The 12,437-nt window shown below is 32.3% G+C and overlaps 1 protein-coding gene across 1 annotated transcript; it reads right to left on the reverse strand.

The window, feature by feature from the left end:
• Positions 1-2,197: 2,197 nt before the first annotated feature.
• LOC132904815 (zinc finger CCHC domain-containing protein 2) lies at positions 2,198-12,431 on the reverse strand. The gene is made up of 8 exons (XM_060955543.1): positions 11,918-12,431; positions 10,356-10,848; positions 10,126-10,222; positions 9,339-10,048; positions 9,021-9,200; positions 8,658-8,920; positions 7,840-8,576; positions 2,198-7,616 (listed from the first exon to the last, which is right to left on the reverse strand). The coding sequence occupies exons 1-8, from the start codon at positions 11,962-11,964 to the stop codon at positions 7,552-7,554; spliced, it is 2,592 nt and encodes an 863-aa protein (XP_060811526.1). The 5' UTR covers positions 11,965-12,431; the 3' UTR covers positions 2,198-7,551.
• Positions 12,432-12,437: the final 6 nt, after the last annotated feature.

The raw sequence follows: 12,437 nt of genomic DNA on the forward strand, positions 1-12,437 counted from the left end.
TTATGCGATCCCCACAATAGATACCGGAGAAAATGATTCTCTCTCCTCTCTCGAGGTCCATCTACTTCGATCTTCTTCTACTTCGAACCCTTCGAACACGTTCAGACAGATAGATGGACATGGAACAGTTCGGTTAGTCAGACGAGAGTATTCTGCAAAAAGGGATACGTGCAGATATGTAGGATAAAACAGAACAGAGTTAAAAGTACAGGAATAAATATAACGAGGGAAAAATAGAAGGAAAATAATTTCGGTATGCGTCTGATTGCAATGGAATGCCACGAGAGAATGTCCAGACGTTAAAGTATTTTGTACAGCTTCCTGTCGCCCTTATCTCATTCGTAGCATAATCGTTCAGCTACCGTTTTATACGCGCCTCTGATGCAATATAGGCATTCTTCTGTATTTAATATCTCCGATTAGGTTGTCGGACTTCTCAAACGTGATTATCGTTTCTTCATTACGCCCTTGCAACTTCGATTCCATCACATGCCGAAATAGTAGTTAAAGTCAAGGATATCCGACATCGTTCTACAACACGCGGATTATGTATCTGCGGGGAACATACGTACGTATAGTGAAATTATGTATTCATTATTCGAACAAAACATTTTTTTCAGTATCGTTTATTCAATTAGTTCATATCACAACATATGCAGGATCTTGTGTAATAATTTAACAAACTTCTCCGGATGCGCCACACCACATCCGTGTAGATGTCGATAACGCGTAATGGATACAAGCATGTTAAATACTATTACAGCTGAAACAAATCATTTATTACGATATATATATAATGAAATCATTCGTTACGATATGCTTATAATAAAACCTTAACAAAAATATATTGCACGAATTACGTTCGATATAAGATATACGTCCCTTGATAAAATTGATCTAATTTTTCAGTTGTTATCGTTTGTAATTCCTCATTTAATCCATTTACATAGTTTTACGAAAGATTGTCTTAATATGGAAAAATCAAAGATATGAAAACGTAACAATAAAAATGTCTACGTAAGGCAAAATAAATAAAAATCTATTTTATGTAGAACTATAATGCGATATCTATATCGCTTAGTTTACCATACATGCACATTCTTACATAACGGAAGTCCTGTGGATCGATTGTACTGGAAATGTCGAATTTAACAAATTTCAGCAGAGAAATCCAACATACACATGTACGTATATTAATACGAATTTTCTACTTTTTGTCAATCGTAATTTAAATAGGTGATCATAATGTTTAAATAAAAAAGAACAAAACATCGGCGTTATTGCGTTGCTTATTATATTACCTCTTCGAGTGCACAAACACGACAAGCTGAAAAAATAATATTTTGTAATGAAACAAATGTAGGTTATCAAAACAACTTGGATCGTTAGTTATTTAATAATTATTATGCGGAATATTTTATTAGTTTTACTTTTAACGACATTAAAAAATACATTTAATTTATTTTTATTTACTTCAATTCATTTGTATTACAAATTACTATAATTTTTGTCTACAGCACACAATATGTAATTATCGTTATATATTATCCATCCGGCAAATGCAATGCATCGGATCACTTCGTTTAACTTTCTAAGAAAGATTTAGACCTTTTACAATTATATTCTTTCTTTTTCTTTTTTTTTTTTGTTTTTTGTTTTGTTTTATTTTGTGGATTCGCTCCTGTTGTGTGAACATTATATAGAAGTCTGGAGAAATGTACGTATGTATATAAAAAAGCAACACTTTTATAAAGTTTACTTCAACGTATCTTTTAAAATAATAATCTTGGCGTATCTTGTACTATTCAATCGAATCTGAATTTAAACTATATTATACTTTATACAAACGAATTAAGCGGTGCATCTATAATTAAATGCTAAATTCTCATCACATTTTTCAGAATAGACTAAGAGTATACTTTAACCAGTTTCTCGATTTATTTACAAATGGCATTACGTCCTATCGTGTCTTATAATCGCATGTTAGTAAAGAAATCATGTGTATTAAACAATGTTACTGTTCAAAGAGTTACAACAAATTTGATAATAATTGTCGGTAATATCGCAAAATAATCGTAACTGCTCTACAGAAGCGTGTCTATTTACACAGCTTTTCTTTGTACTATCGCATATAAATGAAAGTACAATTTCATAAGACGCTCGTATCCTAAACACAACGGCTAAAAGTGTAGACGGATTGGTTGGTAACGTTTTTTATTAAATATTTCATTACAGGAGGTTAAAATATTTATAATGCATTCAAATAACAGAATTTACAAATATATCTCAATATTTCCATATATGTATGTATATATATAATGTGTATATACACATCACATATTTGTATGTAAATCTTCTTTCCTCTATCGCACTATATATCATACATACTTACGTATCATACATTCTTCCTCTTTCGCACCGATTCTTATGTACATGACGTAGAGCGGCACAAACCCTCGTACAGATTTTTTTTTATTTTCAAATTTGTTGTTTTTTTGTGTGTTTTCACCCATTACACTTTTTATCGTACCACAATAACAGTATTACTTGTCGAAAAATTTGATCCTTTCACATCAGCGACCGACTACAAAAACCGAATGAGTTTCACTTTTGCACAGAATGCCTCCTAAATTTTTTTGTATTTTTCTATTCTTCTTTAAATAATAATAATTACACTTATACATTAACCGTTAAGCAGCACGCTTTACCCCGCTTGATTCGTTTTTTTTTTTTCAAAATTTCCATTCCAGAAACGACATTGTCTTTTTCTCGTTCCTATTTCTTTGAAATGGCAACTCTCATCCATAATGTATCGCGTTTTGTGTTTCATGCTATTTTTCTATCCACTTTTTTTTTTTTTTTTTTTACATTTTATATTTTATTTTCGTTCTCGTCCAAAGCACGTATTGTCTTCGTAAGTCTCGGTAGTCGGGCAAACTTTTCGTATCATTGATCACCTCATGCAAACATTATTGTATAACGAGCATCGGTCACAAAACGCAGCAAATGTACATACATCGTAATTGTAAGCGCTTTTTAAGTCACTATGCCGACGGTATCTTGATATATGTCTGCATATACACGTATATTTGGGTATTTCTGTTTGTACAATAGATGTACCTGTATGTGTATTTCGTTAGATTTTTTTCATTTCTACCTCCTCTGTTAACTTTCTCTGTACAATCTTAACCGCTGCCCAATTACACCCCTGTATGTCCAAAAATATTTGACAAAAAAAAGATACACATGGCTCTAGTCTTTTTTTACATTCTTTTTTCACTTTTTATAATTCCATTTGAGTACAACCTATTTTATTCATTTAACATTAGAGATGTAAAGTGTCGAGAAAGTTTTTTTACTTCCATATTATCAAATTTCATTACGATATAAAATATACGTGTTGCACGTTTATCTCTTAATATAGCAGAAACGCGAGCTTCGAAACGTTTGAGCTGCTTCTCATAATATAAGATGGCTAATTACTTGTACTTTATAATTTATTGTTATCATTAGTCGAATTTCATCAATAAATACGTATAGGAAAGAGAAAAGATAATCGTGAGTTCTAACTGAAGCGAAAAGAAACACACTTAGGAACAGTAGCTAGAAGTGCTAATAGAGATTAGTAACACAAACAGTTATTGCTGAAACTAAGAATTAAAGTATGAGATAATAATTATTATAGAAAACAACCAAAATTACGTATTAAAGATGTACAACAACATCCGAGTCAATGTTTTTGCCTTTTTTGTTCTTTTTTGTTTTTTTACTTTTTTTCCTTCATTTTTCCCTTTTTTTTAAATATTTGTCTGCATTTCCTAAAAACGAAAGGAGTTCTCATTTGAAAAATGATCAAATCTTTCCAGAAAGTTTACATCTCTATTTTATACATATACATACATATATATATATATATATATATATATATATATATATGTGGTTATATATATATATATATAATATACATATTATATATAATATATACACATATATAATATATAATATATATACATATAATTTATCATTAATATAATTATTATAGTTAATACTAATATTATCATTTTATTATAATTACTACTACTAATCTCTCACGCTCTTGCTCTACAGCTTCTGTTCAAGTGATATGATTCTTTGACTTTTTGATTCTTTTCCATATAATACTGATTTGATCAAGAGCATTTGAACTTTTTTTTCAAACTTGAACAACATAACGCACTTATTGCATCAAGCACAATTTTGTTTGTGGTTCCTTTCTACCACCTATGTACATGTTTCATTAATTTAAATGCGTACTTAACGGTACTTGTTAAACAAAGGAGTCTTGATTCAAAGCAGACAGCCTCCTACAATGATATAGCTAATGAAACTAATTCCTCACCGTTCCACGACGATGATTAATTATTATCAACAACGATATTATTAAGAAAATTCGAATAAGAACAAAAATTAGGAGATACATATTTTCCATAAAATTTTCAATCGCTTCAACCGAACATATCAAACTGATGAAATACATTAAAATGAATGTAGTCGATGCAATGAAAACGACAATTCCTTAGTTACATTCTTTATAATAGAATTTTCTGTTAAATAACTATGTAATATATTATGTCATTAAATATGACATTATTGCTAAAACGATCCTTCTCTTTTATATATAATTGCAGATTAGCAACAAAATTACAGAACTCCCTTATTGCTGCTTACAACACTAATACTATACAATATTCACTTTTAAAAACATGTACTGTTGTTATGCTAAGAAGTATTGCTTAACAGTTAAGAGAAAAAATATCGCATTCATCTTATTGCCAATGACACATACATCTGAGATATACTAAAACATATTCCCTTGATTATCAATGTCAACAGTTAGTAAACAGCAATAAAGTGTTATATTTTAATAATTATAATACTATTGCTTCTGCTTTTAGCACGACTAATCGTGACTATAATACCGTTTGGTCAACAATGAATTGTTATTATTTACCAAGATGCAAACACATTCATTTGGACCTATATTTAAAAATAGTTTAATAATATATTTAATTTCGAAAACGAAATTTGTCCGCGAACGAAAATTTCAAATTTATGACTCAAATGATGACCTTACCAGAAAAATTCAATCGAGAGATTTACAATATTTTTGTTAAATATATGTTGTAAACTCAGACTCCTTTGTTTCGTAGACAAATCACATACAAACACACGAAATCTTTGCGCTATTTTTCTTTTGCTCTTGTCAAGCAACATATCTGAATTTAAAATGTAAAATACAAAAATGTGTTTGTGTGTGTTTCATAAATCTGGCTTAGGCAATATCTGCCAATTACAACTGATATTAATTCAAAAACAAAGTACTCGCGAATACCAGGATTCGATTATTTTGTATTATGGAATTAAAAAAAAATATTCATAGAGCTTTAATATGAATTTTACACACTCTTCATCAGTCACAGCCACTTCGAAACTTTTCTCAGGTAGTTTTTAAAAATCATCATTGACTAATGCTAATGGCAAGATAAACCTCAACCTTTATTCTTTTTTTTTTTTTTTTTTAAATAGACCGGTATGAAGACACTGGGTGTTTCAACAAAAATGGCACTTTTAATAAATGTTACCTAAATACCGAATCAGACTCTAGTAATTACGACACAGTCGAATTTCTTATAAAAAATTGACAAATGTTTGAAGATTATAATATATATAGTACGAATAATATTTTTTCGACTTTTCCCAACTAATTTTTGGCTTTCTTTGGAATCTGAATAAAGTATTGTTTAGAAATAAAAAACGACTTTCACTTTATATACAATAATATGCGAAAACAATACCATTAGAGTAAGTTATCATCATCTTAATAAAATTGTTAAATCAGATTCAAAGGTAATATGAAAATCATCAACTCTGAACTGTCTCTTTTTTTCAAATTTTTATCACTGCAAAATAACAACTCTAAAATATTAATCCCAAAATGTTTGTGGCTATTGACTAGCTGCCAAATAATTCATTACCAACCAAAAAAAGAAAAAAAGAAAAAAAAAACACCTGAGAATTCTTTATATCCAGAAGCTACTGAAAGGAAGTTTTTAAATGCATGTATATTTAAAGTCACACATATCAAACTCACTCTCACTCGTTTTTATATCTTTTCAGTCCTTACTATTTTAAATATCTAGGATCTATTTCATATAGATCAGATGCATAGTACGAGAATCTTACGATTAAAAATTATAAGTCATCGTAAGTATGGGAACTAGACAAAGATTTACCAAATTATACACTTTAATAGAATTAGATCAACACTCACTAACGGTGTTCGTTTAATTAAGAATTGGTTTAAATGCAGTAGCAACTTGTTGACAAGATGAATTCAACGCAGATTGCCACTCCACTCATACCTAACACTAGTACATATTCAAGTCGTTATTCTTTCTTTTGTTTATTACTTACTAACGAGATTTTTAACGCATATAACGCATTGCTTACACTTAAAAAAGATGGGCGATCAATAAAACTCGTATAAAATTGCTTAAGTTGCACGTGATTGCATGACTATTTATATAAATAGGATGAGAATTATTGTTATTTAACTAACTATTCATAAGTTAATAAATGAGTGGTGAGCGGCGTATATTTATAGTTTTATACACACAGGAGCGCAAAGGCAGCTAGACGATCGAACACTTATGGTTTGTTGTTCTTTCATTCTTCCTTTTTTCTTTTTTCCTGTTTTCTTTTCTCTCTCTTTCTTATGTGCATTCATCCTTTACTCTTCTCAACTTATCTTTTTTTACTCTGTTGTCATCATTCATTTTTGCACTCGTTCAAACATTGCGCACGTAAGAATTGAGAAAATATGTATACATAAAAATGTGGCTCAGTAGCGATAATAGAAGTAATAGTAATAGTTTAATAGTAGTAGTAGCAATAGTGATAGTAGATGTACTAGTAGAAGTAAAAGTATCAATGATAAATACAGTCAAACATGGTAGTTTCATCTAATCAGAGCACAATGCGTTCTTTTTTCTTGTATTTCGTTTATGGCTAGTTACTAGAGAAATAGTGAGAAATTGGGTTGAGGCGTGCTGTGAATGTGTGTGTGAGTATGTATGTATGTGTTTATATGTAGTCCATACGTATCATTGGTAAGACACGAGTCAGTACCTAACACAAACCTTTCAAAATGTATTCTAAAAACATAGATAAGAGCATTCTGCGTTATACTTCTCCCAGTTTTTTCTTTGTACATGACGCGACATCTTTTTACATAATTAAGAATTACTATCATAAATAAGAACTTGTAAAAAGTATACCTGGTACCGCAAATCGCGAAACTTCCTCGGTTAAAAAATCGTCATCCTGAATATAAGGGATGTCTACAAAAATCACCGAAAACTTGCATGAGGAGCGATAGCAGTCATCTTTTGAACGGTATTTAGGTTGTATTGCTGTGGCGGCATCGTAGTAACAGTAGTAGTGACAGTGATGGAGACAGTAATTACGGTAATGATGATAATGATAAATTGCTGGATGGTCCGCGGCAGGGGATCACTTGTCAGAATTTGGGCACTCTCCAGGTTGTTTCATTATACTGTAATCTAAGCGGTATTGAGCTGAAAGTAAAAATAAGAGAAAAAATATTATTTACCGCAAAAGACCTATGTACATTACCCATCTTTCATTTGCGTATAATTATAAACAGTAACATTCTATATAAAAGAAATATATTTCTGAAAATGTATTATATAGTAATTGAATTTACAGTACATAATGGAATATGTGGAATTTATTAAATTCAATAAATATTGTTTTTATTAAGTATAAATTTTAAGTTACCTTTTTTGGTAAGATCTTCCATGGTTTGATCTTTACAGTCAACTGCAAGATGACTACTACTGCCACAATTATAGCACGAAATTTTCGTTGGTGGGACGGCAGCTGGTGCATATGTAACAATCGGAGTAGGTGGCATATACGGCGCCTGAACAGGTGTCGCGGCTGCATTCGGTGGAGGTGGTGGTGTTCCTCCCGAGGATGGATGTCCAGGATATTGGTACATCATTTCACCATTCGGTTGGTACGTGGTCGGATAAGCTGGTCTTGCATACGGTCCATGTGAGAAGTTAGAATAAATACCACTACTCGGTCTCAAAGCCGGAAAATGACCATGCGGCAGATACGTGACCTGCGACTGCGAAGGTGGCGTGGGAAAGGAAACGCATTGTGAAAGATTCGGTGGCCCACCGCCGTTCACCATTTGATTTTTATGACGCATTACATGTGTCTGATTTCTTCTAGTACGTTGCCTTTCCGGGCCCGATTGTATAGGTTGTTGGGATGCTGGATGTGATACTGCACTTGTAGAATGTACCGGTGCAGAACTAAGATGATCAGTAACTGGCGGTGGATTGCTCTCACTGCCGCTCACCCACGGTGCTGCCGGAGGAGTCTCTGGCGGAGATCTACTACCAGTACTATCAGAACTACTGCTCTGTGAACAGTGCCTGCTGTTTTCAGGATCTAACCTCAAGGCTTGTAATTGTGTTAAACAATATACATGTTGAGCATTGCACCTAAAATATTTTAACATCGTTAATTTAAAATTCAAAAATCAACTTTGATAAATGTTAATAATTGTACACTTTCTTTCCTACCTTGAATATCGATTTTGTACCCCGGCGACAGGTAATGTAAGACAGGCATAGCATGGTGCATTTTGTGCAGCATACATCGGTGGCGGTGCAGGATACATTTGTATTTGCGCAGGATCTAATGGTGGCATAGTAGGATATCGCCGTAAATTAGGTGTAGCTGCATGATTATGATGATGATGCATCGCTGGATGCTGTTCCTGTAATGGCATTGACTTACTGCTTTGATTTCCATTATCATTCAACATCTCCATTCCTGGTATAGCCTGAATAAAAATTTTATGTTATTCATCCATTTTCCTTCACTGATTAAATGAAAATTAACAATATTTTAATATATATCAAATATAAATTATTAATTATTACCTCATTTTCAACTGAATCTACAACTGTGTGTGTTGTGCTGCTAGTACTATCTAATTTTTTATCAGTAGAAATTTGATTTAAGCCATTAGTAGTTTGACTCTTAACTATACTTCGTAATTGCCCTACTGCATTTTGTGTTAATCCTATTTCCCTCAAGTCCTCATCACTCATTCTTCGGATCTGCACAATATATCACATATTATTATGTTTATTAATTTACATACCTATTCTGTTATATATTTATACTAAATATAAAGTAAAATTTATTATGAAATATTTTATGTAATTATAAACTATTTTAAAACTTTACTATCTCACCTCGTCGAGAGAAAAATTCTGCAAGTTGCCTTTGAAATTTGGCATTTCTTTTCCTAGCGTTTCTCGTAAAGAATCACCAGAAATTGAAGATCGCAGTCGTGGTGGTGGAGGTTGTTTTGATTGAGGTGCTGCCGGAATTAAGGTAGAAGGAGTATTCTCGATGCTATTATGGCGTGAAAAAGTAGTAGAACTGCTGATAGACAAGGGAACAGAGCGTGATGGAAGCAATGGAGGTTGACTAGGATGACTTCTGTTCGTACCCAATGTGGGGAGTGGTGGAAGGGAATTGGCATTTGAGCTGCAGATGCTTGTTTGACTGTTAGAGGCACTCGTTGATGTTAAGGTATTCGAAGTAGACTGAGTCACTTGCGAAGAGGTGCGCGGCATTGTATTATTTCTGCGACCCATTGGGGAATTACTGCGACTAGGAGATCGAGACTGGGATGGTGACGATTGACGGCTGACTAAGGGGGAAGGTGGATAAGCCAACATGTCGCCAGTGTGATACATCAGTTGATTCCCCATCATAACCTGACCTGTCCATGGTGGCATGTGATTTACTGATGGAAAGCCAAGGTGAAGGTATTGAGTTGCACCACCTGATCCCATTGGCATTTGTTCTGGAGTTGGCAGGCATAATCCAGGTGGAGGCATAGAAAGACCAGGGGGAACACCGGTTACCATGGTATTATTTCTCATTGTCATTTCTCCTACAGATAATATAAAAAAATATTAATATTTATATATATGATACATATATGTATGCATATATCATATTATAAACTACCATGATAAGTTTGCATTGGTGGTGGAGCCATCATACAACTGCCTTGCATCTCTGTGTCTATTAATCTTTCATTTGTATTCATACATGGTGCGCAACCCTATTGTTAAAACAGATATAAATTAACATTTAGTTTAGTATGAAATATTTAGACAATATTTAAAATACTAGTTAGATTACAGATTACATAAATAAATAAATAAATGCATTCAATACATAAATATTATATATACCTGTGCTTGTTTGTAAGATGAATTTAACTTTGAAAGATTCAGACGAGCTTCTTCTTCTTGAAGCTTTATGTAAATGTTACCGAAGACACTTTTCTGCTCATATGTAAATGCTGGATGATTTAAAGCCATTGTATACAATAAGAGCAGTTCTTCAAGTGGTTGATCATCCGGTGTAAAGGTGGTCCCATTTAATAGGTTAGAGATTTCTTGGTAGTCAAAATTTGACAAATTCTTGTACAAGATTACAGCACATGCATAATTACAAGAATGTAATAATGCCATGTAGAGCGCAAGTTTCCTTCGTGTGCGTTTATCTGCCACACCTAAGGTTGTTAACTCGGCAAGATCAGTGGCACTGTTTGCATGATGTTCCGTGTCACGGAGATCATTGTAGTCCCGTTTACCAATATCCTCTACACAAGTGCCAAGGTATCTTATTTCAAACGGCAGGCACATGTTTAGTAACGTGCACATGACATCGATGCGTTTATAACTGCACATATAGAAATATACCTTTTTATAATAATGAACTAATCACAAATATTTCTTTCTTTATTTGTAATAAAATATTTGTCATGAGCATAAAATAGTTTTGAGTAAGTAACTGATATCTTAAAAAATATAAAAATGTATTTATGCAATATTAAGATAAAAATATATAGTTAATGAAATTGATTGAATATTGTTACAAAATATTATCAAAAATATCAACAAAGATAATTAATTCTAAATAACTTTTTATCTGTGAATGAAAATATATTAATTTTAAATTGTAGTATTTTATACTTTATACTATTCATATTTATATGTAAAATGCTAAAATACATAATTCTTTCAAAACTTTCTCTCATAAAAATGACAATTATATTATTTGTTAGAAATAATCTAATAAAATGATATAATAAATTAATATTGATTATTCAACATTATTATAACTATAATTAACTAAATTATAACTTGTTAAAATTGTATCAGAATAACAATTTAATTACCGCCTATGTGATTATAATCCTTATTAAAGCATACACACAATCTATTATAATGTGGTATTTAATATAGAGATTTTTAATAATATGCTTTGTAAGATTTTATTAACATCCATGTTCAACAGGAAAAGTAAATGATACTACTGTTGATAACAATATGAAATATATATAGTATTTTATCATTTTAAGACAAATATACATAAAAAGATTTAATTATTAATTCACTATAATATCTTGAATACACACGAAATTAGAGGAAAACAGTTGCTACCATACTTGGTACTCCTGTATAATAAACAGAAAAATGATATATCGATAATGGGGTAAATTAAACATTAATGAAAATCAATATCCATATAATTTCTTATTTACCAATACATTCATGTTAATTTCTGACATAAAATTAAAATGAAATTGCGGAATGTTCTTTTTGGTTAGTTCGAAATTTGGTAAGGATGAAGAGGTCATAGTTGAAAACGAAAAGAAGCGCTATGAATAAAAGAACTATAACAATCCATTTCCGAACAAGGAGAATATGGCATTAGTTAGGGAAGAAACTGATAATATTTCTGTTACCTGGACAGATTCCCAAACCATGATACCACGTTCTCCTTACACACCATTGCCAGACAACATTGATACCACTTGGGCTAAAGAAAGCGCCGATGCGGACAGCTTTGGCGCCTCGGGTGTTGCTATCAAGTGACAATCACGGCGGGGTCTGGTACAATAACGAACCAGTTTCAAAGCGTTCACGAATGTGAAGGACTTGTTAAAATCCAAAGGCGATCAGCCGTAGGGAGCACTTCAAACGCACAGCGGCGGCAGCAGCAGTACAGCACACTATGAAGTATCCACATTCGCGGCAGCAGGCAGAGGCAGGCACGACCGAATGATCGGTGAAAACGACAAGCGTCAACGGACAACTCACACGTTCATCAAAAACCTCGCGTAAACAAGTACACGGTCGTCCCGTTAAAAATAAAATTCCACCTCTGCAATTGTCCCTACTGCGTACATTAATTCTCACGAGATGTTCCAAGTCGAAAAGTCGAGTCTCGAGATCCGTTCACATGCTCGCGTTAAAAAAGGCATC

This window comes from Bombus pascuorum, chromosome 3 (assembly GCF_905332965.1).
Source record: "Bombus pascuorum chromosome 3, iyBomPasc1.1, whole genome shotgun sequence".
Lineage (NCBI taxonomy): Eukaryota > Metazoa > Arthropoda > Insecta > Hymenoptera > Apidae > Bombus > Bombus pascuorum.

What these genes read in the sequence shown, in the direction of transcription:
- LOC132904815 (XM_060955543.1), bottom strand. Translation starts at nt 11,964, where the DNA reads ATGGTGTGTAAGGAGAACGTGGTATCATGGTTTGGGAATCTGTCCAG. An exon ending in AGAATTTTTCTCTCGACGAG is followed by an intron (nt 9,201 to 9,338) that starts GTGAGATAGTAA and finishes TATATTGTGCAG; the next exon opens with ATCCGAAGAATGAGTGATGA. An exon ending in GGAAGATCTTACCAAAAAAG is followed by an intron (nt 7,617 to 7,839) that starts GTAACTTAAAAT and finishes TTTTACTTTCAG; the next exon opens with CTCAATACCGCTTAGATTAC.